The 27779-nt window shown below is 47.6% G+C and overlaps 1 protein-coding gene across 4 annotated transcripts in view; it reads right to left on the bottom strand.

The window, feature by feature from the left end:
• Positions 1–8979: 8979 nt before the first annotated feature.
• Positions 8980–27779, bottom strand: part of TRIT1 (tRNA isopentenyltransferase 1) — a 30309-nt gene continuing 11509 nt past the window's right edge. For all 4 annotated transcript variants that reach the window (XM_061596678.1, XM_061596679.1, XM_061596680.1 and 1 more), the window contains 9 exons: positions 25493–25589; positions 24105–24259; positions 21341–21483; positions 20690–20801; positions 20226–20338; positions 17500–17577; positions 14461–14570; positions 11344–11461; positions 8980–9347 (listed from right to left, as the gene is read on the bottom strand). In XM_061596678.1, the coding sequence (XP_061452662.1) occupies positions 9193–9347; positions 11344–11461; positions 14461–14570; positions 17500–17577; positions 20226–20338; positions 20690–20801; positions 21341–21483; positions 24105–24259; positions 25493–25589 (1081 nt within the window). In that variant the 3' untranslated portion in view covers positions 8980–9192. The remainder of the gene's footprint in view (positions 9348–11343; positions 11462–14460; positions 14571–17499; positions 17578–20225; positions 20339–20689; positions 20802–21340; positions 21484–24104; positions 24260–25492; positions 25590–27779) is intronic.

The following is a 27779-nucleotide window of genomic DNA, read 5'->3' on the forward strand; positions in this document are numbered from 1 at the left end:
CCCTTGTCCTAGATGGAATTGACAGCTAATGCTAGGGTAGCCTTCTGCAAGCTGGTGTCTTCCAGCTGTTTTGGATTATGGCTCCCATCAGCTCCAGCCAATGCTGGTTGGGCTGATGGGAGTCATGGTCCAAAACAGCTGGAGGACACCATGTTGCAGGAAGCCGTGCTGCAGTCAGAGGGGGAACACGCCGCCAGCTAGGATGTTTTGCTTTCCAGCTTCTAGCTTCAGTCAATGCACCCAATTGCTCTCTTTTTACTTCCTCAAAGCCTTTGTTTGCCCTGCTCTCTGGAGTGTGGCGTTGGGGGGGAGGAAAAGTGAGAGAGAGTACACGAGCGCTTCAGAATTCACTTCTTGTTTCCCTTTTGCACAGCACAGCAGTGAACATGCATAACTGCAAATCTTTGCCACCATTTCCCAGAGGTGTCTGCTCCATGGCTCCTGTCAGCGCAAGTTAATACTTAGCACTGAGAATCAACAAGATCTAAAGTTCACTTTTAAAAAAAAACCTTCAGTCTAAAAGGTTCTGCAGGAATTCCTTCTTTCTTTCAGGCGTCTCTTGAAAACTGAACTTTTAGACAGGCCTTTTAACATGTTCTTTCTCCCAACCAATACAGTAATATTGATACTTTTATTATTGTTTTTAATGCTATTTTCTTGTTTTAACATTTTATTATGCCTTTGTATGTGTTCCATGAAAAGTGCAACTTATAAATACTTTAAACAAAACAAACAAATGAAAGTAACATTTTCAAAATGACATTCTAAATTGTGCCAAATTTACGAAAAATTATAAAATATAGTACTAATCCTGATGGCTATCCCTGAGGTTCCTCTGGACCAGCCTTCCCCAACCTGGTGCTGTCCATATGTTTTGGATTATAAATCTAATAACTAGAACCTGGGAGACCAGGGTTCAAATCCCCATTTGGCCATGAAGTTTACTGGGTGACCCTGGGCCAGTCACTATTTCTCAGCCTAACCTACCTCATAGGGCTGTCTGTGAGGTCAAATGAGGAGGGGAGTCTTGTGTACGTCACCTTGAGCTCCTTGCAGGAACGGTGGCATATAAATGTAAAAGTAAATAAATAATAAAATAAAAATAGTCCACAATACCTGGAGGACATCTGGGTTGGGAGAGGCTAATCTAGAGCACTACTGCCTCTTCTCGATATATTCAGAGATTTTTGTTCCATTTCCCCAAATGTTCATTCTGACCACCTGCACCGTCAAGAGGTTTTGTTTGGGGACTTGGCAAGCGCCTCTCCCTCATAGCCACAAGAGAGACCACAAAGCTCTTTCAGTCAGTAGCCACACACACACTGAAAGAGGAAGAGCAGTCAAGACCCAGCCCCAGTCCTGGCCATCCACCCCGTGCAGACACTGCAAGGGACTAGCGCTGCCCCTCTGGGATCCCCCAAGGGTGCAGCCACGTACATACATTTATTGAAGGCATTTCTATACCACTTAATTAGCATTTCTAAACAGGGTACTTAAAAATAAACTATAGAGAAAATGAAACAATAAAACCAAACATTACCTTCAAATGCCTGCTGGAACAAGAAAGTCTTAGTCATGTGCCTGATGTTCAGCAAAGAGGGTGCCTGCCTAATCTCAGCCAGGAGAGAGTTCCACAGGCTTGGGCCTACAAAACTAGCCTTGGGATGGCTCCGCAAGGACCACCCTCACCACTGTGAACCCATCTGAGCCTTATGGCCAGTTCCAGAGGCTCTGCTCTGTTGAAAACACAGTCGCAGGCCGGTATAAGGGACAAGGCTGTTCACGGTGATGCGGGGGCTGCAGTTACGAGACAGGCTCCCTCTCGCCCTGCTTTTGGACTAGCAACTGAGTTTTTTCTTTCCCAGACAGGCATTTGGGGTTTGAGTTTGCTGCTGCTGCTGCTGTCGCATTCCCTAGTTTTGTGCCATCTCCGCTGCTCTAACTCTTCAGTGCTTGCTATTCCATGCTGTCATCTCCCCTGCCAACTCACACATCTTACAAAGTGCACTGCACTCCACAAAAGCTTATGCCGCAATAAATGTAATAGCCTTTAAGGTGCCAAAAGCCTCTTTGTGGGTTTTGCAGCAACAGACCGCTGTCCCTCTGGAAATTTTTCATAATGAAGTGATTTTAAGTGATCATGTGGTTATTTCATACATGGTTCTGTGTGCTGCATTGAACACAATTTTTCTGCAGAAAAGCAAGATATAAATGTCATGAAATAACACAAGATACAAACACCCAAATTCTGGAGTAGGTGTTTCAGAAGTTCAGACCACCTCCACCCCCAGCTCTTCATTTATTTTAATGGTACGAGGGCTTCAAGGCCACCCTGAAGACACGACTGCTAACTGGGAACCCTCTCTCTAACACCCCCCCATGCATGCCCTGAGTGGGTACTCAGGGACAGCCACTCTATGCATACCGAGGCACTCTCTGCCCCTTTTATTGCAAGAGACCAGGGTTCGAATCCCCACACAACCATGAAGCTCACTGGGTGACCTTGGGAGAGTCACTGCCTCTCAGCCTCAGAGAAAGACAATGGTAAACCACCTCTGAATACCGCTTACTATGAAAGCTCTATTCATAGGGTCGCCATAAGTCGGAATCTACTGGAAGGCCATCCATTTCCATTTCTTCAACTTCTCCAGTTAGAGGAAGGCAATGGTAAACCACCTCTGAATATCTCTTACCATGAAAACCCTATGAACAGAGTATCTAAAATGCAAAAATGAGATAGTGCTGGAAGATGAGACCCCCAGGTCAGAAGGCACTCACCGAGCTACTGGGGAAGAACAAAGGACAAGTACGAGTAGCGCTGTGACTAATGACGCAGCTGGGTCAAAGCTGAAAGGAAGCCCAGAGGCTGATGCGCACAGATGCGAAAGGAGAGTCCGGAGTTGTACGACACACACAGTAGGAACATGGAATGTGAGAAGCATGAACCAGGGAAAGTCAGAAATTGTCGAGCAAGAAATGGAACGTATCAACATACAATACGTGGCGTGAGTGAATTAAAATGGACGGGAATGGGACATTTTCAATCAGGCAGCTACAAAATATTTTATGCAGGAAATGAGAAATTAAGAAGAAATGGGGTTGCTTTAATAGTGAGAAGTGATGTAGCAAAAGCAATTAGGAGCTATAGCAAGATCTGAGATTAAATGGGAAATCTATTAACATAACCATCATCCAAGTCTACACTCCAATGGCAAATGCAGAAGAGGAGGAATTGGAGAGATTTTACACAGAAGTACAGAAAGAAATTGACCACACACCAAAACAAGATGTGCTGATAATCATGGGGAACTGGAATGCCAAAGTAGGGAACAGAGAACTAGAAATTGTGGGAAAATGGGTCTTAGGAGACAGAATGAAGCAGGAGACATTGAATTCTGTGAAGCGAATAATTTGTTTCTTGCAAACACGTTTTTTGAGCAACCAAAAGAGATGATTGTACATGTGGACATCACCAAATTGGAATCAAATTGATTATATAATTGGTAGCCGAAGATGGAGAAGTTCCATACTTTCTGCAAAAACAAGACCAGGAGCAGACTGCGGTACAGATCATGAACTGGTCATATCGAAAATCAGAGTAAAGCTAAAGAAGAACAACAAAGCAATCATAATGTCAAAATACAATTTAAATAACATCCTAGAAGAATATAAGGATCAAATAAGGAACAGATTTAAGGCTTTAAACGTAGTTGACAGAGAACCAGAAGAACTATGGAGTGAAGTCAGAGACAGTATCAGGAAAGAATGCAAAAAGACAATACCTCTAGTTAAAAAGAGAGAAAGACCTCAATGGATGACTGAAGAAACTCTCAAAATGGTTAAACAGAGAAGGAAAGCAAAAGCAAAAGGAGACAGAAACATGGTTAGAACCCTAAATACAGTGACTAGTATGTAGGGACAAAGAGAACTATTACAATAGTTATTGTATAGAAATAAGAGGACAACAAAAGGGGTAGAACAAGAGCCCTATTCCAAAAGATTAGAGAAATGAAAGGGAAATTTAAACCAAGAGTAGGAATGTTGAATAATCAACAGGGGAACACACTGACTGACCAAGCAATACACTGAAGAACTCTATGTACTGTGTACAGTTCTGGTCGCCTCATCTCAAAAAGGATATTATAGAGTTGGAAAAGGTTCAGAAGAGGGCAACCAGAATGATCAAGGGGATGGAGCGACTCCCTTACGAGGAAAGGTTGCAGCATTTGGGGCTTTTTAGTTTAGAGAAAAGGCGGGTCAGAGGAGACATGATAGAAGTGTATAAAATTATGCATGGCATTGAGAAAGTGGATAGAGAAAAGTTCTTCTCCCTCTCTCATAATACTAGAACTCGTGGACATTCAAAGAAGCTGAATGTTGGAAGATTCAGGACAGACAAAAGGAAGTACTTCTTTACTCAGCGCATAGTTAAACTATGGAATTTGCTCCCACAAGATGCAGTAATGGCCACCAGCTTGGACGGCTTTAAAAGAAGATTAGACAAATTCATGGAGGACAGGGCTATCAATGGCTACTAGCCATGATGGCTGTGCTGTGCCACCCTAGTCAGAGGCAGCATGCTTCTGAAAACCAGTTGCCGGAAGCCTCAGGAGGGGAGAGTGTTCTTGCACTCTGGTCCTGCTTGCCGGCTTCCCCCAGGCACCTGGTTGGCCACTGTGAGAACAGGATGCTGGACTAGATGGGCCACTGGCCTGATCCAGCAGGCTCTTCTTATGTTCTTATGTTCTTATAAAAGAGATGCCAGGATGACAGATTCATTCACGGAGGAACTGCATGATGAAGAACCAGTAATTTTAGAATGTGAGGTGAAAGCTGCTCTTAAAATAGTTGGAAGAAACAAATCACCAGGAACAGGTGGCATACCAATCGAGTTGCTACAACCTACTAAGACTGAATCTGTCCAAATTTTGACAAAAATGTGTCAAGAAATATGGAAAACTAAACAATGGCCCACAGACTGGAAGCGTTCAATATATATCCCAATTCCAAAGAAAGGGGATCCCAGGGAATGCAGGAATTATTGAACTATTGCCTTAATATCCCATGCAAGTAATGTAATGCTCAAGATTCTACAACAAAGGCTCTTACCATATATAGAGTGAGAAATGCCAAATATCCCAACTAGATTTAAAAAAGGAAGAGGCACCAGAGATCATATCACAAACATACGCTGGAAAATGGAGCGGACCAAGGAATTTCAGAAGGAAATCACCCTGTGCTTTATAGACTACAGCAAAGCCTTTGACTGTGTAGATCATGAAAAACTATGGAATGCTTTAAAAGAAATGGGGGTGCCACAGCATCTGATTGTCCTAATGCACAACCTATACTCTGCACAAGAGGCTACTGTAAGGACAGAACATGGAGAAACCGACTGGTTCCCCATCGGAAAGGGTGTGAGACAGGGGTGTATTTTATCACCCTATTTATTTAATCTATACGCAGAACATATCCTACGGAAAACGAGATTGGACCAAGATGAAGGAGGTGTGAAAATTGGAGGGAGAAATATCAATAATTGAAGATATGCAGACGATACCATACTCTTAGCAGAAACCAGTAATGATTTGAAACGAATGCTGATGAAAGTTAAAGAGGAAAGCACAAAAGCAGGACTACAGCTCATTGTCAAAAAGACTAAAGTAATGGCAACAGAAGATTTATGTAACTTTACAGTTGACAATGAGGACACTGAATTTGTCAAGGATTATCAATACCTCGGCACAGTCATTAACCAAAATGGAGACAACAGTGAAGAAATCAGAAGAAGCCTAGGACTGGGGAGGGCAACTAGGAGAGAACTAGAAAAGGTCCTCAAATGCAAAGATGTATCACTGAACACTAAAGTCAGGATCATTCAGACCATGGTATTCCTGATCTCTATGTATGGATGTGAAAGTTGGACAGTGAAAAAAGTTGGTAAGAGAAAAATCAACTCATTTGAAATGTGGTGTTGGAAGAGAGCTTTGTGCATACCATGGACTGCGAAAAAGACAAATAATTGGGTGTTAGAACAAATTAAAACAGAACTATCATTAGAAGCTAAAATGATGAAACTGAGGTTATCATACTTTGGACACATCGTGAGAAGACGTGATTCACTAAAAAAGACAATAATGCTGGGAAAAACAGAAGGGAATAGAAAAAGAGGAAGGCCAAACAAGACCTGAACTTACAAGAACTGAAGAGAGTGGTTCATGACAGATGCTCTTGGAGGTCACTGATTCAAAGGGTCACCATAAGTCATAATTGACTTGAAGGCACAGAACAACAACGACAGCAACAACAAACTTCTCCAGCTGAGGATCCTCACCGCTCAAAGCAAAGTACAGTATGAGGCAGAGCTTGCAGGTTCAAACGAGCCCCACCGAACCCTCCCTTTCCCATTTTAACCCCTTTTCCTTCTAGGGAGGCTGCAGTGAGGATGGCTGGGGTCAGGGAATGTACAAGATGGAATTTTGATAAAAGATACAGGCGGAGGGGAGGGGAGAGGAGGGGCAGTGAGGTAGGCTTGCACTGTCTTCTAATCCCACTGTAATTAATTACCTTAACTTTGGTCCAAGCCATTTAGCTAAAGTGGCTGGCAGGAAGGTTTGGCAGCTCAGGGAGGACAGATGGGAGATGGGCATTTGTCTGCAGATTAACTGAGGGCAGATGGAGCTAAGTGGCATTCCTGGTCCCCCCCCTCGCTTCTTTCTCTCTCTCTCTCTCTTGCAGAGACACACACACTGACACACCAAGTGATGACAACAATCGCCCCAAACATGGGAATGAACAATTGTGGGGGGGAGTGGAAGAGGGATTCTTGATCCTCACCATTTCCCTTGTATTATTATTGATTTATTTTTATTTCTTTGATTTATATCGCCCTTTCTCCCAGCAGGAGCCCAGGGTGGCAATGCAAGAGGCACAAGAGGCAAGGCAACAAACTGTCTTCGCAGAAGGGGCCAGCTCCAGCAAAAGAGGCATGGCTTATGGGAGAGCGCCCAGTTTGCACGCAGAAGGCCCCGGGTTTCAATCCCTGTCGGAAGCCCTGGAGAGGTGCTGCCCGCAAGAGTACTGAGCTGGAGGGGCCAATGCCACGAGGCAGCGTCTTATGTGCCAAGGCCCCTTTGGCACCTCGTCTGCTAAGGGAGCACAATGCGCTGCGGAGTCCTCCTGCATGCGCCTCACTGAAATGACAGGGAAGTAGCATGCTCTGGCCCAGCCCCCGTTTGTTAAGAGGCACTGCCAGTCACCTGTAGACAATACTAAGCTAGATGGGCCAATGGTCCGACACCGAGTCAGTAAAAATGGACATGGACTGCCTTCAAGTTGATCCTGACTCACGGCGACCCTACAAATAGGGTTTCATGAGGCTGAGAGGCAGTGACTGGCCCAAGGTCACCCAGGGAGCTTCATGGCTTGTGGGGATTCAAACCCTGGTCTACCAGGTCATAGTCTAGCACCTTAACCACTACACCACACTGGCTCAGTCAGTAGCCGGGTGCAAAACTCCCCAGGTGTGTCACACCTGAGACCCTCTCTTAATGGTACCCCAAATCTGCCGCCTCTCTGTGCCATGCCTTGCCATAGAGCCAGCTCTGGAGCTAGGCTCAGGCACAAACAAGCTGTGTCCATTCTGTGGAGCTCTGACCTATTGGGCCACACTGTGCTTGCCTAAACTGACCTCACCAGGCAACTGTGCCAGTTTTGACATTCACCAGCAGAGCTCTGCACAGCAACAGCTGATCTACCTGATGCATCCCCCCCCCAACTTACAACTCCATCTATCCATCCATCCCATTCCCTGCGTGGATGCTGCCTTGAAAGGAAGCCTGCTCCCAAGGGGGCATTTCTCCTTCCCCAACCCCATTCAGCATTTCTCTGGCAGCCACAGGAAGGCCTAAACTTTTAAAGTTACAAAAACCCACAGGGGAGGAATCATGTCACAGATCACGATTTAGCTTCCTTGGCAAACCAATCCCAAAAGGTTTGGTGGAGACGGCAGGAAGAGCAGAACTGTATTTATTTAGTTGCACACAAGGAAATGGTGGTCATTCCTTCCAGAACCAAATTCAGATACCAGCCAAGCTCTTTCAAGTACCTCCCAGAGGTTGCCAGATCCTTTCTTCGGGCAGATGCCAGGTCCCCATGCCTACAGTTAGGGAAAGGACACCACCGGCTCTGTAAGACTGCAGCCACATAAAGAGCCCTCCAAAGTTTTCTCACAAAAGGGCCCCTTTTTGTGTTCAATTTGCAGGAGATGAACATAGCAAGGTGGTATCGCTCCAAAAGTCTTCTGTAGTTACTTATTCATATGAAACGGGTTCCTACACACAATGCTACAAAAACATACAACTGCATGTGAAACAAGCACCGACAACTGAAGCTTGCAGCTGTGGTTGCCTCTGTTTCACCTCACGGGGGCACCTTCAAACCCCCTAAGAATTACAGCAGGGAGAGGGGAAACCCTTGGCCTTCCAGATGCTGTTGGACTACAGCTCCCATCAGCCCCAGCCAGTGCCGTTAGCAGAAAGGGATGATGCGCACTGGAGTCCAACGACATCTGGAGAGGCACAGGTTAGCAACAACCTCTGAGCTACAGGAGAATGTGGCCTTATGGCAGGATGGGGAACCTTTTTGGCTCCCGCGGGACAAGTTTGACAGTTGGGTGAGCCACTTTAAGCTCCTGATCGTTCCACTGAAGCCCCACCCTTACCTGTCACACACTTGGCATCATGCATGATGTCAGGTGTAGGGTGGGCGTGGCTCTGGCAGGCCACGATTGGCCCCGTGGGCCAGAGATTCCTTCCTGCTGTCTTATTACAGTGACATTTCTGTGTTAAAACCACTTGGGGATGTTTTGCAACGGAGCAATTCCTCACACATTTACTTGTCCTCTCAAGAGGATGCTTGACTTTCCCACCACTGCAGGCAGGCTGGTCTAGTAATAAAAAAAGGCACTGTAATCAGCTGTAGTGGAATATAAAAATATAGCCTTCATCTTTTTAACAAAATTGTAAAGAGGTAGATTGTCACCCTGGTATTCACACCTGGATCAGCTTGATTCTTTGTGTACAATGGAACTGTTCACTCCTGGAGAAAGGTGGCCTTGCATTTCTAAAGCTAGAAATCCTTGATGAGGAGAGGATCCACCACACACCCGGATGGCCAAAGGCCAAGCTGGGTCTACATTTCACAGGCTTCCATGCTCCTGTTCTCCTTTCCTTTGCTCTTCCCACCAAACTCTGCACTGCCATCGGAGCACTTTGTGGAACAAGGCGCTGAGGCCAAGCGACGCAGTTTCTTCTGCTGGAAAAGGTGGTTCTTGGATTTCAGGTGAGCTGCCAACACAGGTAACAGGAAGAGTCTTTCAGGATATTGTTTTGGAGACAAAACAATAAACAGTGTTGCTTTTCTAAATAATGCAATATATATATATATATAACATTATATATATGTATACACACACACTACTGTTTATAACACACACACACATATATGTTCTGCATGCCCGGATGTGTTTCAGGTGGGGGGGAAAGTACCTGACATTTGTGTCGTCTCACTAACTGTTAGCCACGTCCTCTGAGCAAGATGCTAATCAACAGTTACTTCCATTTATTCTAAATTTGCAGTTGTATGAATATACTGAGCACTATTATATAAAGGGTAATCATGACTCTGGCCTGGCCTACACGCACGGTACAGAAGGAAGAGGGCTTGAGACAGCAGAGAATTATTGTGGGGACGTACTGGACTGTATCACTTCTGATTGCAGAGATCACATTTTTGAATGCACTCCTATATAAAACATACACACAAAAAACACTCCTGCAAGGAGAAAACTGGCACAAAGTGAAGTGGTCTGTGGTAGCTGTGCTAGTTTGGTTTTACTTGCAGGGAAGGTTTTGTTTTGTTTTAACATGGGGAAAGTACAGCATTCTCCACCTACAGAATTAGGTGATAGATTCTGGAGAGAGTCACCCCAGACCACAGAGAGTTGCCATGTTTTTTTAAAAGAAATGCTCCAAGTAAGAATCCTGCATGTAGCAGTCAGCTGGGAGAAGAGGAGAAAATGACAGATGGCCAAGTATGTTTTATGTTGGATTCCTGCACTGAGCAGGGGGTTGATCTTGATGGCCTGATAGGCCCCTTCCAAATCTACTCTTCCGTGATTCTAGTCTAGTAAATACAAGAGGGCAATAAATAGCACTCCACACACTTTGCAATCGGAAAAGGTACATTCCAGGATTCTACCTCTTCTGCCTATTGCCTCATTCTGTATACAGTGTTCACCTGCTCTAGGCAGCCTGCACATATAGCAGAATCCTGGGGTGGCAGAGAGAGCTTTATTACGGTAAGTGGGAAGGACACATTTCAATGCTTCCCCCCTTGGGTAGAAGACCCCTGTAAATGAAGTGAGAAAAGTCCTATGTGCCTATTTTCTATCAGCAGGGAGGCTTTTATTTGTTTTTTAAAAAAGAGGGCTCATTTAAAAGATATTGTGATCTCCACCTGCAGTCTGAAGTGATACATTCCATTATATCACCGTCATGTCAGTCTGTTGCAAACGCAAACCATGACAAATCCCCATTGAAAAATCCTTGCTGCAACACTGAAAAAGAAAAGATTTGAAATCAAATTATCTCCCCACTACATTCATAAAGGGCTGACTTTCCAAACTTTTCATTTAGCTAAGACAGCCTTCCCCAACCAGGTGCCCTCCAGATGCTTTGGACTAAATCCTACAGTTGTGCTGGCTGAGGGTGATGGGAGTTGTAGTCCAAAACATCTGGAGGGCACCAGGCTGGGGAAGGCTGAGCTAAGGTCAAGAAAACCCAAGTGTATCCATTTCACCTTCAGTGACAGGTCGTTCCTAGTCAGATTCCTGCTGTCCTAAGTAAGTTGTAGGATCCTTTCCCTCTCCTTGAAGAAATGTTCAATTCTGCCCCTCCAATTTAACACAGAAACAGAGCAATCTGGGCCAACAGAGCTCCGTCTTCAGGGTCCCTTTGCCCAAGGAGGCAGCCGCGTTGACCGCTACAGCTGCTGAAGACAGGGAGGGGGAAGGGGAGGAGGAGAAAACGGCAGATGGCGGCTTCCAGCAGGGCTTATGTGGGCCTCCTCCCAGCTTGCAAAGTGGCTGCTTGTCAGGAGCTGATCACATGGGCAGAGGTCAAGGAGATCTTTTTCGGGGAGAAGGGCTTTGTTCCAGAGCACTGGGACAGCTTTGTTCCTTCTGTGGGCAGGGTTGGGGAGGGGAGAGCAGATCTCCACCTCCCACATTATGGGGGAAGAAAACTACTTAAAAAAAAAAGCTCCCGCAAATGGAACCTTCACCTTTCCATTCCCTGTCCCCGATGATGACTCTGCCGCACGGCTCACAGGTGTGGTGACTCCGCTTGTCCTCATCCAGCTTGTCCTCCATCATTATGGGCTCGGCCGGTGGCTGCTGCCCCTTTGGGAGGAAACAGTATTTGAACAAGGCAACCAGCTGCTCCTCCGTCCTGCCACGTGCCACGTAGACCTCGCCTCCGTGGCATTGGAGCTTAAGCAAGCCGTGCTTCCCACCCTGCAAAGTATCGCCGTCCCCCACCCCAGGCCCAGATACGGCAAGAGCTCGTCAGAGACACTTGTTCAGGGTGAACTTTATTGGACCTCTCTTTTCTTTGGCCCAGTAGCAAAACGCCAGGCAGACTCTGAGCAGGGAGAGGGAGCCCTGCAGGAGCTCAGCACGCCAACCTTGACAGCAACCTGGTGCCTTCCAGATGTTTTGGCCCACAACTCCCAGCACCGGCTGAGGCTGATGGAAGCGGCAGTGCAAAACACCGAGAGGGCACCAGCTTGGCAAAGACTGCTTTGCACATGGTTCCTTTACTCACACCAGCCCCGAGGAGTCCCTGTTGGTCACCCAGTGCCAAGAGGCGATGCCTGCCCCTGGCAATCCCAGATTTTGTCTCAACTCAGCCGTCTCCCAAATTATAGCCTGCTTACCTTCCTCACAGTGCAGAATAGGGTCCTAAGCTTGCCCGTTTGCACTGCCTCTCCCCACCCCCTTTATCAGCATGAGAGAACCCCAGACAATGGCCTTCTATGTATCTGTAAGCATATACGAACCAGGTCCCAGGTCCCATAAGAAGCTGCATCATACAGAGCCAGACCTCAGTACTGTCTACACTGACTGGCAGCGGCTCTCCAGGATTTCAGACAGCCCTGCCTGGACTAGGGATGCCATTGGGGGTTGAACCTGGCGCCCAGAACCTAAGGCGAGGCACGGCGTTGACCCAACTGGCAGCAACAGCCACAGTGCAATCAAATTCAGCATATGTGGAAGGGAACAATCGCCAAGAAAGCCCAGCGCGGTCACATTTGATTTCAAAAGAGGAAACTTCTCCAAAATGAGGGGATTGGTAAAAAGGAAGTTGAAAAAGGAAGGCCAAGAGAAGCAACCACCTCCAGAAGACTTGGGGGCTATTTTTTTAAAAAACAAAATCACAACAGCAGCTCGGCTTGAATGTCTCCCCAAGCTGCTGACCCTCAGCCCAGAAACATCGATGCAGGTGAAGGAGGAAGTGGGGAAAGTGTCGCCTGCCAGCAGCAGTCAGAAGCAGGACGGTTTTCATGGCAGGGGCTGGAAACTGGCCAGGGAGGGGGGACTGGGACGGGACAGCACAGCACCGGGGGGGGGGGGTCCTGCCCAGATGTGTATTAGAGGCAAGAAAGCTTTCTTGAGGAAATGGAAGTGTTGCCCAACTGAGGAGGAGAAGAAAACAACACAAAGTTTTGGCAAAAGAAACCGACGGGCAATAAGGGAGGCAACAGAAGAAGAATGAGAAGAGCACATTGCCAAAAAAGTTAAGACCAACAGCACCAAAATATGCAAATACATTAGAAGCAGGAAGTGGGCTAGGGAGGAGGGTGGACCTAGGAGTGGCAAGGGAGTCAATCGTGTGCTAAGAGGGGAGGAAAAGGTTGCAGAGGAGCTGAGGGACATCTCTGCATCTGTTTTCACACCAGAAGATGTAGGGCAGATGCTTATGCCTGAATGAACTTCCTCAGGAAGAGAGTCTGAGGAACTGAGGCAAATAGTGGTGAAAAGAGGTGAAGTTCCAGGCCTTACTGACAAGTTAAAACAAGTCATCAGATCCAAATGATATCCACCCAAGAGTTCTGAAATGACTCCTGCACTGAACATGGGGTTGGACTTGATGGCCTTATAGGGCCCTTCCAACTCTACTATTCTATGTTTCTATGAAATGTGAAACTGCTGATCTTCTAACAAAACTATGTAGTAATTCATTCCCGAGATCACCCTTTGCATCTGAGCAGCCAAGTGGCCAATCTAACACCACTTTTTAAAAAGGCATCCCACATCTTTGAGTGTGTTAACAAGCACAGAACAAAACAATGGGGCGATCTGGTAGATGCCGCATACTTGGACTTTAAAAAATACTTTTGACAAAAGCCCTCTTCAGGCGTTCTTAAATTCTATCCATGATGGAGGCTGCAGAGCAGTGGGCTGGTCCCTGACCCCCTTTCATGCATTGAGCGGGAAGGTTTGAGGAGAAGAGATTGTACGTGCCTTCTGGTGAATAGGCATACAGTCTTCCCTGCGACTGAGTAACCTGATCCTGGGGAGAGCTGTAAGAACATTCAGCCACTCAACTCGGGAAGGTGAGGAGTGGAGGGGGCAGGGTCAGCACACACAGCTTCACACCCCCTCCATGGAGGAGGTTTAAGAACACCTGAAGAACATTATTATCTCTCACTGTAGGCTTCTCAGAAAACTAGCAGTCAGGTGACAAGAGGGCAGGTCCTCTTACAGACTGGTAACTAGCGAAAAACGTGGAGAGCAGGAATACATGGACAGTTCTCAGAAAGGAGGGGTGGAAGAAGGATCCCCAAGGCTCAGTATTGGGGCCCATGCTTCTGAAGTTGTTCATGAATGCACGAGAGTTGAGGGTCAGCTGTGAGGTGGAGGTCAGGCTTGTGGATGACACCAAATGATGCAGATGACAAAAACCGACTGAAAAGAGCTCAAAAAGGCTCTCTCCCAACTAGGTGAAGGGCATTAAAACAGCAACTACAGCTCAATGTACTGATTGTAAATTGATGCACATTCACGAGATGAGGCACTTCAGGTGGCCTTCAGACTTCCGCGGGTTCCTCCAGGTCCTCCTCAGCTGCCCTGGGCTTCTTCTTCAGAGGAGGTTCCCTCAGAGTTTGGGTCAGGCAAGATCCTGTGAAAAGGCCCCTCTCTTCAGGCGCCTCCATGACTGGCAGCTGCCAGTCAGAGCTGACAAGACTTGGCTCGATGAACCAAGGACCTGACTCACGATATAAAGGTGGCTTCCAGCTCCCCAACAGTGAGTCCCAAATCCCCTCTGCCAATATGAAAAGGGGCCCTCCCCGTTTTTATTTTGATGGGTGATACAAACCCCACTGCCTGCTAGCTACCTGCGAGAAGCTCTTCACAATCTGGACAGCCGGTTCAAGCACTTCCTCTTCCCACTGAGAGAGATCCGAGACTTCCAAGCCATAGACGGGAGGCACGTTTGGACCTGGACCTGGAGAGACACAGGAAAGAAAAAGGCGGCAACAGCAGCAGCAGGGGGGTCAGGAGCCGCCCATCTGCCTGTCTCGGTCCCCAAGGACCATTTGCCTCTCTCCCCTTCCCTCCCCAGCAGCAACAATCTCACAGTGGCCAACGAGATGCCTCTGCCGAGCCCAGAAACAGGACCCGAGTAACAGCACTCCTCCCGCTTGTGATTCCCGGCAGCTGATTCTCAGAGGCCTCTGACAGTAAAGGTGGAACATAGCCATTGGCAACAAGGGAGACGTCCTTCTCAGTGGTGGCCCCCAAATTATGGAGTGATGTCTCTGACTAGGTGTGCCTGGCGCCAACACTGGTATCTTTTCGGCGCCAGGTCAAGACTTTCCTCTTCTCCCAGGCATTTTAGCCTGTGCTTTTACATTGTTTTTTAAAAATGTATTTTTAAATTTGTATATTTGTTTTTAATGTTTTCAATTGTTGTAAACTGCCCAGAGAGCTTTGGCTATGGGGCGGTATACAAATGTAATAAATAAATAAATAATCCTCAACTGGTCCTTGAAAAACACAAGAAAAGGAGGGATGCCAAGGATCTCTTTAAAGGGATAAAAACCACCACATGGATACGAAGGGCCAGAACAGACATTACTTTAACTGCATGGAGAACAGTCACGGTTGGGTTTTTTAAAAAAAGTTTAATAGCTGGTGCAAGTCCCCACCCAACCAGGACCAATTTTCATCACAATCACAAGGGGGGGGGGGTAGGAGAGTTTTAACCCTTCCCTCCTCCATCATGATCACAACTAAAAACCCCTCCCCCTGCATACACAGTTAGGTTTAAGTAGCTTTAAGTGGGGGGGGGGGGAGCTTCCATTAGTTGCCATCTCCAGCCTTTGTTGAGAATTGTGGTGTGGGGAGGCATTTTTTGTCATGATTGCAACTGAGGGTAGAAGGGTTAACCTCTCTGCACATTGCGGTCCCAGTGAAAAATCAGGTCCCTGTGCCAGGTACGGAGAAGAGAAAAATCTGGGATAAAATGACTATGAATAAAGCAAACAGTAATTACAGATGTATTATGACTTGATTCAGTTTCTATGTGTGGCTGTGTATTATGGAACTGGAAAAAACAAATAAAAAGACAAGGGGGGCAGACAGAAAGTCAATGCAGGCCCTGCCCAGGAGTAAATTTTATGGCCAGGAGAGGTGCGGCAGGTGTCTGTCCGTGCAATTAATATCCGCGTTGGCAGAGCCTGCCTAGATTCTCGGTGACTCTGAGTCGGCCACCTCCAAAACTCCAATGGGCCTCCACTTAAGTTGATTCTTCCAAGGAGCAAATCAGAGGCTGAAAGAGAAGCGACGACAAACCCAAGCACTCAGCTTGCCTCTCACTCTCCTTCATGGTCTCTGTGCCACCCAGGATATCCAGCGAGTAAACTCAAGAGACAGGGACTTTTCAGTGGTAATACCATGGCTCTGGAGTATTCTCCTGATCTAGATCCATCGGACACCTCCTCCCTGCCTCTTTTCAGTCTTTTCTGCAAGAAACTGAAGGCATTTTTATTCTGGCAGGCTGTGCGTGCATAGCTTTGCATCCTGCTGGTGTCTGATTTTACTGTGATTTTTTTCCCCCATGTAAATGCATTATCTTATATTGTTAAATGCTTCATTGCCTGGGCCCCTGGTCACCACTGGGCATGTGGCCCTCGGAAGGTTGACCAGACGGGAATGCAGCCCTTGGGCTGAAAAAGTTTCCCCATGCCAATTTAAAGCAATGTCCAAAGCACTGTGTCCATTCTCATGTCTAGACTTGTTCTTTTAAAGGCAACTCTTGTCATGAGGATGCAAAATCCTGCATCAAATTCAAAGATCCAGGGGCCTGCAGTCTCACATCCCCACCTGCAAAGTCCATGGGACTAGCTCAGGGAGACCCAGTCCCCCACCCCACCCCACCCCACCCCAATGGATGCTCCTTCTTGCTTCCATCCACCTTTCTTCCAAGGGCCTGGCACTTACCTGCCAGCTGGCTGGGCAACCTCAATGGCAGCCGGGACAAAAGGCAGGAGTGCCAAAATCTAAACAGGTGATGCCTCTTAGTGCCCTGACCACAAAAACCCACCCCACCCCAAGGCACACCTGTCAGCTTCTGGGCTGAGAAGCAAGCGCGGGCTGCCATGCACCTGTGCCGGGAAAAAACTCAGTGATCGAGCCAAAAAGTTCTTTTTCCTCCTCCCTTCTCGGGTTTCTTGAAGGCTCCGCCCCCTCGCCCCCACCAACCTACCAAGAACCTTTCAACAAGTGCTCGGCTCCCAGCTGTCAGTCCTGGCTCTCCTCCAAACCTGGAGCAAGGCAGGGAAGGAAGTCCTACTGGCTCCCAGCCAGAGCCATCCGCACAGCTAGCCAGGGAAGAGCCAAGCATGTTGGGAAAGGCGGCTGTCTGCTCGGCCTTTCACTTCAACAAGGCTCGGGGGGGGGGGAGTGGGGAGTGGGGAATGTGCGAGTGTGCGTAGAGGGTCTCAATTAATTTGTCTCCCTGTCTGGCCAGTGAATGCAAGGGAGCAAGGATAGATGAGTTTACAACTCTTACCCTGACTACACAGGCTGAGATATGGCAACGGCTCAGGCCGTCTGCACAAGGAGATCAGATCAAAGGTGGGACGGAGCTCAGAAAGGGAAGCCCCACCTTCTTGGGGGGGTCTGCTGTTGCTGTGAGGGAACAGCACTCTGCACATGCTCAAAGAAATGACACGTTTTCACAAAACTGAGCTCTGGTGCAAAAAGCCAGTTTGAATGCTTGCCCTAATTAAGAGCTGAGGGGAGAGGGTGGGTAGGGGGAGGGTGCAAAGCCTCCCACGAGGCAGAAGCAGGAAAGGGGAGGAGAAGGCAAACAGGTAGGAGAGAAGGGGCTGCCTCCCTCCCTCCCAGCAAAGGGACAGAAAAGGACTTACGCCTCAGGAAGCGGTTCCGGACCCACTTGTTCTGCTTCCTGGCATACCTCTTGGTCACTACCTTCAAGGCCTGAATTCCTAAAATAATAAAAGGCCAGGAGGCAGGGGGAGAGAGAAGGTAACAGTGAGGAAGGACCCCGGCAGAGAGCAAACAGTTATGCAGGAAAAGTTGCGGCATGCATGCATATTTCACTTGCCAACCCTGGAGGAGCATTCTCAGCAAGATTTGAGGGCAGAAAACAAAACACACATCCTCCTGAGAAGCTTCTGCAAAAGCAAGGCAGTGTTTACACCGCAAACACTAGCTGATTTCAAACCAGTTCAATTGCCAGGCACTGCCCTCCAAGAATCCTGCAGAGTGGTGCAGGGTCTGGGAACCCCTTGTTAGCGATCGCATTAATTTTCCCTGAAACGGTCCAATCATTTTTGGGGAAAGGACGTAGATCGGTGGTACAGCATCTGCTCTGCGTGCTGATGTGGTTCCAGGTGAAACCCCCAGCATCCCCAGGTCAGACCAGGAATCCTAGAGAGCAGCAGTGGAAATACGCTAGTTGCCAGATCAACACATTTCTATTAGCCACACCTGGAGGGGGACGAGCTGATCTGTTGCAAAATCTGTTTGAAGATGAATTAAAACACACACACACACACAAGCTACTTCCACCAGGTTTTACCGTAAAGAGGGGTGGGGTTTGAGTAGCTGTCATGTGCCCCCATTTTCAGAAGAAAGAGGTGGAGACGAGCTGGAACCGGCAGAACAGTAAGTGCCTTTCTACCCTGAGTTAAGCTGTGAGCACACTAGTCACCTACAGCAAAGCATTTCCACTGGCCATACCTGGAGAGTTGTTGGCAGGCTGGCTACGAGCCTATAAACCTGAGAGACACTCCACCCCAATGTGGCCTACATGATTTTTAAAATGGCTTCAGCTTGGTTCACTTTGCAAAGAGGCGGCTTGCAACCTGAGGGGAAAAGTAGCTGAAAGGTTAAGGTTGTCATCTCAGCTGAGAGGATGTTGTCAGTCATGTGCACAGGACATGGCCTTTGGCAATCCAATCAATGCAATCCCAAAAACAATTGTAAAAGTCTGGCCCTCAGGAGAGGAGCCCATTGTTCAAATCTTATCAAGCAAGCTAAAAAAGTGACCACCACCACCTGTCTTCAACAAAAGAAAAGCCCATTGCCCTGATCATTTCACTCACAATATGTATGGAAATTAAGGAAGGGCACCTGGCTGATCCAATCAGTTTTGCATCCTCCTTTCAGGCTTTTGTCCAGAAAGGTATAAAAACTGGACTCTGAGAGCCATTTACTGGTTCTGGGCTCTGGGCCCTGGTTGTCCAGTTCCATTATGAAATCACCTGCTGAAATCACCTGTTCTGTGTCCTGGTTGCTCAGTTCTACTTTGCTGAACATCGCTCTACCTGAAATCACCTGGTGAATCACTTAGCCAGCCAGAATCCAGAAGTCTGACTCCCCTGCTTCTCCGTCACTATCTCTGGACCTCTGCGTGATGCAACAGAGGTCTCTGCTTGCTGAAGCTGCTTCAAAAGCCCTTTTCAGGGCTCCAGTGCTTTCCCCGCTTTCCCCTGGACCTTTGCTGGCCAAAGCAGAGATCCAAGAAACCATTTCAGGCTCTGCCTGCTGCTTTTGCTGTTTACCTGCCTGACCCAGGAGTTTCAACATACTCCAGTTCTACTTCCAGATTGCCCACTAGCGATATCTTGCTTTCTACCCTGTCTTCTGGAGGTCCTTCCCCTACAAATTGTAGCCTCCACATCTGCTCCCTCTTCTGTCTTTGACTGTGTGTGTGACTGTGTTTCAGAAGCCACGCTCTGGTCCTCCCGGCTCAGCTGGCACATGACTGAGGCCTTGTTTGCAAAGTGAGCCCAGAGAGAGAGAAAAACGGCAGGCTAGCATGCCTTCCTTAGTTGTGCTGAATTCATCCATCCCCATCTCCTCTTATGCCTTGGGTGCTTGCTTCTTCATGTGTGTCTATGTTGAGTGTGTGTGTCAATTTAGTTTTATTTAGCTAATTCCCTCATGCATATTGTTACTAAATTATCCCCATTGATGTCAATTAGATATGTATTGTTACGGAGCTATTCCCCCATTGCTTCAATGTGTATATTTTGATTGTGTGTGTGTATGCTCAATAAATATCCCCATGTTTAAGATCTGTGTGAGTGTAAATTACTAGGTCAATCGGCCAACATGCACTATTGCCAATGTCTAAAAGATCCTGATTCACAAGACTCCTAGAACATGTGAATGTGAAACACGTGTCTACAGAGTCTTGCTAACAGGGGGAACGAGGTGATTTGCCAATCAGTTGTGAAATCTCTTTGAAGCTGGATTTTTTTTTAAAAAAAACGCACTCCCACCAGGTTTTACAGTAAAAGGAGGCGGGGTTTGACTAGTGTCGCGTGCCCCCTTTTTCAGAAAAGAGAGGTGCAGATGCACTGGATCTGTCAGAACAGCAAGTGTGACTCTACCCTTAGTGTCAACAGTGCTGACCTAGAGGGACTAAGGATCTGACTTGGTATGTATGTAAAGTGGAGTTTTCCAAAGTAGTGGAAAACTCATTCCATCTGCAATACAGAAATCCACTTTTTATAGCAACAAAACCCAAAACTCAGTGCCCAAGTGTTGCCTTTTCACGAAGAAAGCCCATGCGCTTCCCCTCACTGTGCAAAGAGCAGCCCCCTTCCTCTAAGGCAGGTCCCACCTTGGTCCAGGAGCTGGTGGCTCATCTCCTCTGAGCACTTGCCCTCCGTTATCAAGAACTGGTGGAATTCCTTGAAGCCGATGGACTGGAAAATGCCATGTTGATAATCCTGGCTAAGGAAAGAAGGGAAAAAAGGGATCAGGTCAGCCTGTTCTCTGTCTGCAAAACACCACAAGCCCCTCCATATATCAGGAGCCGGGATCCAGACCGGCCAGTCCATTGGGCAACAGGCACACCTGTTCCAGTCACTGGCCCAACACAGGCATGTTTCAGATTAAGCCATAGCCTTCAGAAGAAGTAAACCAGTGCATGTGTGGGTCTCTGCTCGGTGCACTGTCTATGGACCCCCACCCCCCACCGGGCACACTGCACCCACACAGACCCAGACTCTGCCCTCCATCCCACCCCTGGTGGAGGAACCCCAGGGCAGGTCATGGGCAGGGGGAGGATTAGGAAACACTCACCTGTTCTCATCCACCCTCTCCTGGTTATATCGCCGGTGAAAGTTTCGCAGCTCTTCCAACAGACCGGTCTCCAGCATCTCATCGACACGCTTGTCCAACCGTTCTTCTAGAACTGACAGAGACCACCACCACCCGGCAGAGGCAGGTTGAAGACGCAGCCACACAAAGACTTTGGAAGAGCATCCCACACCAACTCAAACCACGCAATGCATGCACAAGGAGCAAGCGGGCAGCAATCACTCTGGACTCCACAGAAAGGATCGGGCCACGTGTGGTGTTCGGCACCAGCCACGTCCCTGGCACATGATCCCAGACAGTAGGGAAAAAGCATCCTTTTTATTTTCCCTGATGAATTATCGTATTAATTTGGTGGGTTTGGAATTTACTAGGGAGCAGGGGAGGAAAGACTCCTTTCCAGGCCTGAAGTCCACCAAATAATTAAAAACATAATAATGCAAAAGCCCACAATATCCACACTTCTCAAGCCAGTAACCTTATAAAAGATTAAGAAAAACACTGCAGGAGATTATTGCCACTGCCCTCCCCAGAAAAAGCACGAGGAGGAGTATAGGAGAAATGTATATAAAGGACAGAAAAATAACCAGCTGAGGCCTTAGCTTGGAGCTGCCTCCACCTCTCCCTCTTTTTTACCTGCCTGTTCAGCATAAAGCCATAAGATGCAAGGGTTGGGGTACTTCAGGGGGCCCCCCAAGGGCCCTCCCCCTTCTTCCTCCTGCTGCTGTTGCAGGAGCTCACTGTGGGGGATGCCAGTTTCTTCAAACACTTGCAAACTCCTGTAGGCAAGAAAGATAGAGAGGCAGATTCGGGGGCAGAAGAGTGTTTTGCCCACCTTTGACAAGTGTCATGCCTGGTGGAACACGGGCACAGGAACGGAGTGGGGCAGAAATATCCCCCGCCCCCAATAAGCAAAATTCTTTTGTACTGTACAAAAAAGACTTTACAGCTTTTCTTTTCTTTGGGTATGGATGATCTTGCCAGTTGCTGAGCAGACTTGTGACCCTCCAGACATGGGACCAACTCCCATCCGCCCCAGCCAGCATGGCCAATGGTCAGGGATGATGAGAGTTGTTGGCATCAACATCTGGAGGGCCGCAAGTTCCCAACTACTGCTCCATGTGGAAGCCTAGAGCAGGGTCGTGGACCCTGGGGCCCTCCAGATGTTGTTGGAACACAGCTTCCATCCACCCTGACCACTGGCCTGCCGGCTGGGGCTGATGGGAGTTGAAGTCCCGCAACGTCTGGAGGGCATCAGCTGCCCAACCGCTGGGATAAACAAGCTGATTGAGTGGGTCATTTAAGCCATGGGAACCTCTTCAGACCACTTTGTCCCAAAGCCCCTGGAACGCGTTAGACATCCCTTAAAGCTGCCAGGGCAACACATTTCAGCTTAGTGGCAGCTCTTTCAACCGCCTTCTGGGCTCACAAGGGCCCTCTTGCTCAGACAACCAGTGTGACACGCAAGGAAGGGGATCACAAACCTCAGCCCCTTTTTGGAGCTTTGATGATTGAAAACGCCCCACCAATGCACTTGGTTTACAAGTTTTCATGAAACAGTATTCACAATAATAATAATAAAAAGCATTATTACGGTCAAAAAAAGCTGAAGGAAAGCAAGATCACCCAGCGAGGTGGTTCAACATGACACAAGTGCCAGGGACCCCCACCCACACAGAATGGGCTCTCAGAGGCCGGTGTGCCACTAACATGGTATTTCAGCCAGCCTGATGTGGCCTGGGCTTGTGATGTGCCCTCTTTTCTCGATGTGTGTGGCACAACAGCCAGCCAGCTTTCTTTGTGAAGTCATCCATGTTGCCTGTTACAGCTCCACTCAAAGCCCCAGCATTTGGGACAAGGCTGAAACAGTTCATAGTTGCCAGATGGGCAAAAGCAAAGTGTAGGGACAGGCTTGACACTGGGTACGGCACCTTACAGGGGACAGTCTCCTGGGGGTGGGGGTGCAACTTTTGGATGGCCATAGGATTATTTCAAGGCCCCCCCCCCCAATTATTCCTTGTTCCTAAATTGTGACCTGTTGCCCAAGAGAGAGAGAGAGAGAATCTCAAAGGGGATAGTCTCCTGGGCATATCCACACTTAGCAAGGGGCAGCCTATGCTTAACACTGGGGCTGCAAGGACATGCATGCAAACTGAGGCGGCTGAATCAAATAAGAAACTGAGGACAAAAAGTTACTTTGGCCTCACATATGGGGGGGGGGAGAGGAAGCATGCAACAACCCCCAACCTTGACTTTATGCTTGGCTTGTAAGGCAGAAGGAAGGCTGTCCCTGCAGCCTCCTGCTCCTTTTCTCCAGCCAGCAGCCAGCCAAGAAGTCCTGGGGCTGTGCCGCTCAGCCCCATCACAAACACGCCTCTGATCCATGTGAACAGGGTGGGTGTCTCTCCGCCGGGCTCCCAGGCAGGGCACGGCATGGCAGGTCTGGCCAAGACGGCAAGCTGAGGCTCGCCGCAGCCCTGTTTTCCCACAGAGCCGCGGCACGCAGCTCAGCCAGTAGGGCTACTTTCTCTCTCACGGCAGCTGGAGCCAAGAGCACCCACAGTCTCCCAAAGCCAGCCCAAGAGGTGGTGGCGCTGGAAGCTGCTGCTTTACTGAGTGCAGGGAACAAAAGGTGGGGGAAGGAAGCAGTTCACCTCGAGGGCAAGAATAGGTGCAGCTCCCTCAAAGGCCTGGAAGGGAGAACTGATCCAGCCTAGCCGATTATAAAAACAGAACAATCCTTCACTGTAGGCTAGGCAGGAAGGAGGAGGGCAATCCCATGGCTGGCTGGCTGGCTTTGTGGTTATGGCTGTGCAGGCCCTGAGCAGCTGCAGGATGCTGCCCATGTGCTTAAATGGATCTGGGACTCTCACTCAAGCTCAGGCCCAGAGCCGGCAAACCTGCTGTAAAAGGAGAAGAGCATGTGCAGAGTGTGCCTCTCTCATTTTTGTTATCACAGAAAGGTTAACCGAAAGCATACGGTCACTGAGGGCCACAGGGTTAGGCGGCATTTGGAGGCTTGGAAAAATTTGTGGTGAATAAGATTTGCAATTGACAATGGCTATTACTTGCAACAACCAAATGGAGCTTCCATTCTCAGAGGCAGTGTACCTCTGAATAACAGACGCTGGGGGAAAGCACCAGTGGAGGACTATTGCCTCCATGCCCTGATGCTCGTGAGCTTCCCAGAGGCATCGGGATGGGCAATTTGGAGAACAGAACGCTCAACAGGAGGGACCTTTCGGTGTGACCCCACAGGCCTCTTCTTATGCTGTGTTCTCACACAAATCCATGACTGCGACCCCACGTAGTCACCCTTTTTGACTGACCGCAGGCGACCAAGGGGGTGGAATAACTGGAAGTCTCCCTCACATCAGCACTCCCAGCCGGGGAAACAGACCTGGCCACTTTGCGTTTATCATGAGGATGCAGTTTGGCTGCCATTCTGGGGTCCACCTGGCTCAGTCGGCAATGGAGCTCTTGGCAATCCAGTTTCTCCAGTTCAACTTTCCGATCAGTAGTTCCCTCGGCCAAGCCTGAATGCCTGGCGACCTCCTGCAAGGTGAGAGACAATATTCTGCACATAAGCCAAAGCTTTGACAGGTCACCACAGGACTAGACAACCCTGCAGCTTGCAATGTGGCCCCCTCCTGTTCTTAGTAAGGGGTGCCATAGTGAGGCAATGGGTGCAAAAGGGAGGTGCTCCAACTTGTGTCTGACTGCACCAAGCGGCCCTCCCACTCACCCACCCCAGCTAGCATCAGTTAAGGGCAAGCAGTTGGACAAAAGGGCCATGCAAATTATGCTGCAGAAATAAGAGAAAACAACCAGCAAGGTCTTGCAAATTCTTCTACTACACGGGGCTGTCAAAGACAAAGATTTGCACCCTCTTCCACTAACAAAAGTTGAGCAAAGGGGCAACAGCCCTCTAAATAAATAAATATGTTTTTTAACCTTTTAAACAAAAAGTCTTCAGGGCTTTTAAAAATATGTTTTTAAAGTTGTTTTGTTTTAATGTATTTTAATGTCTGTTTTTATGATGTTTTAAAGTGTTTTTAGTGCTTTTGTTTGCTGCCCTGGGCTCCTGCTGGGAGGAATATAAATCAAATAATGGGCAGGATATAAATCAAATAATAAATAAATGGTGCTTCACCTTAGCAACCGGAAAGCATTATGAAGAGTAAAATGCATAATGAACATTTGGTTTCCTCACAAGCAAATCAGCAATGCATGACTTAAAAAAGACCATCTGGGGCAAACACGTCAGAGGGCCAAGAGCTGTAGCATCAGCACTTTGATACTCGCAGCCAGAGGATTTTGCAGGAATTCCAAAATGAGGGGATTTTTGCAAACATTTCTGTGACTGCAGAATTGATGGGGCCTGGGTGTGTGTTAGGAAAATATATTTGAAAGGGTAAAAATTGCCCCATTACCTGCTCAGACCCATTCCCCAAACAGACTCCTACTAAGCCACTAAGAGCCCTCAGCATGCCACTTGCAGAAAGGAGAAGCCCTGCATGAAGGTGCATGTGGAATACATGAAGCAAGCAAGAAATGGGAAAGCCAGAGGACCAAAGGACCCTTGGTGAACATCCTTTCCCACAACTCAGCCAAGCCCCAGGAGTGAACCGGAAGCCCTTCTACCCAAGGCTTACTTGACTGGGCACGCTTCCATCCATCCAATCCATGCTCTCAGACACGCCACAGCTCACTGAAAGAGCACCTGCCGTGGCGGATTGTGGCATCCACCCACGAACTCAGTGCTTCCACAGAACAGGCCACTGTTACCTCAGTGTCGATCAGAACTTTCCGGAGCAGGGACTCAATGTAATAGTTGGTCCCTCCAACCACAATCGGGATCTTCTTGCAGGCAAAGATGTCTTCAATGTGAGTAGTTGAGGAACATAAGCGAGAATGACAAGGAACAGCCCCATAAGATGTGAGACTTTTAAAAGGAAGGGGGGGGAAAGCAACCCTGAGGACAAATGGGCAATTTGCTCGGCTCTCAAGGGCTACCCTGGAAATTGGCGATAAGCTGGAAGGCTGCTAGTAGGCAGCATATTTGAGTGGCATGCACTTGACGCGACTTGCAACTAGGCATGGGGGAGAAATTTGATTCAGTCCACATTTGAAGCTGATACGGAGGTGTAGTCGGCCAGGGTCCCAAGGGGTCTTAAACCCCTCCATATACCAGGTCTTAAACCCCTTCCTTTTTTGGAACAGGGTCCCAATGTCTCCAGCATTTTTTCCTGCTGATTGGAGCCAATCAGAGAGAAAGAAGGCAAGCCAGCCACTGAGAAGACTCTTCTCAGTAGTTAATACACTCCCCTTTAATGCTGATTGGCTCCTAGGGATGTTGTGGGAGAAGGCACATGAGATGACAACAGAGAGCAAGCAAGCAAGGGAAAATGGAAAGCAGCAAAAAAAGGTGGGGAGGGGGAAGATATTATTATTATTATTATTATTCAATTTATTAGTCGCCCATCTGGCTGGTTGACCAGCCACTCTGGGCGACGTACACAATAAAATGATACATTAAACATTAAAATTTAAAAACCTAACAATAAAAACTTAACCCATCCCAAAAGCTTTCCTGAAGAGCCAAGTATGTGGTTAGTTCTAGCCCAAAGTCAGAGGTAGTAGGAGAGAAGGAGGGAAACGGAAAAAATATAAGGAGGTGGAGAGAAAGTGTGTGTGTGTGTTAGTGTTTCAGGTTTTAATTATGTTCTATATATTGTGTTGTGCATGGTAAAGTAAAATGCAAATGAATATGCCTAAGTAAATGTGGTGGTGCAGCTAATACCAGAGCTTAGGATCAAGAATTTCCATGCTTAAGTTTCCTTCTAAAACTCACAAGCTCTGCTCAAATGCAGTTACTCTGAGTAACCACTCTGAGACAACCAAGAAGGGAAACTCAGTAAAGGAAGTTCCTTATCTTACAGTATCGTAGTACATTTGCCCATGTAGGTACAAAGAAAATAGTAGATCTAGCAGAAAAGCAACACATGGGAGATCTGCATTGATTGTTGCAATGCATCAGTAAGGGAAAGTACTCCAAACACAGTAAGAGGCTGGAAGCTCATTTTAGTGCATAATCTTAGAAAGTGGTGTGGCTTTGCGGGGGCATTACTGTGAGGGGGTGTTTCATGACTGTCATTAAGGGATCCTGCACTTCCGAATTTGCCACTACACTACCGAAGCTGAATCAATCAAATTAGCAGTTTATGAAACAATATGTGTTTCCAAAACACAACCATCCTTCAAAATTCACACTTATCTGAATTTTGCGATGCCGTTCCCCAACCAAATGTTTACAAAAATGCATACATTTGAGGAAAGTGTGCATAAAATGAGTATATTAGTGAAAACAACAAACAAAAATGCATTATAATACAAGAAATTGCTTGCAAAAATGTGTACATTACTCAAAACTGCACACAAAATGTGTTTATTACGAGAAATTCACATGAATATGCTGAAGAATTTTCATGAGCATTTAAAAGAAAATCGCTGCAGGAATGTGGAGAACTGATTTTAAATTAGAAAAATGAATAACTGAGAGAACCGAAATTGACAGATCTTTTCATCCCTAGTTGCAACGGAACCTGGCAGATTCTTGGCTACTATCATCACACTTGGTCTTTGACCTCTTTCCTCACCACATAGACCAATGATCCCCTTCAAGTGGCTTTCCCTGCTCTCCCCACAAGCAGCAGAGCTGCCCACATCTTCCTCAGCTGCTCATGGTGCTTGCTGGCACCCTTGTGCCAGCCTCTGTATCTCTAAATGATCGTGCTTGTGCATGTACCATTAGCAGAACTGGCGTGAAAGCAATAGGCAGTTCAAGCTGGAGGTGTACAGTACAAGTGTGTGCCTGTGTGAGTAAAAGCAGGGAGGGGCTGTCTACTCCACAGTCTGAATATCACTATTCTATAGTGCACCATGAGAACTTGACAACTACTTTTAAACAGAAAGAAAGCTTTGATTTCCAGAATTCTAATGAGAATCCAGTATAGCACACAGGGTAGCCAGGTCTGTACATAACAGTTAATGTAGATCAAGGCTTATAAACCAA

The sequence above is a fragment of the Rhineura floridana genome, chromosome 15 (assembly GCF_030035675.1).
Source record: "Rhineura floridana isolate rRhiFlo1 chromosome 15, rRhiFlo1.hap2, whole genome shotgun sequence".
Lineage (NCBI taxonomy): Eukaryota > Metazoa > Chordata > Lepidosauria > Squamata > Rhineuridae > Rhineura > Rhineura floridana.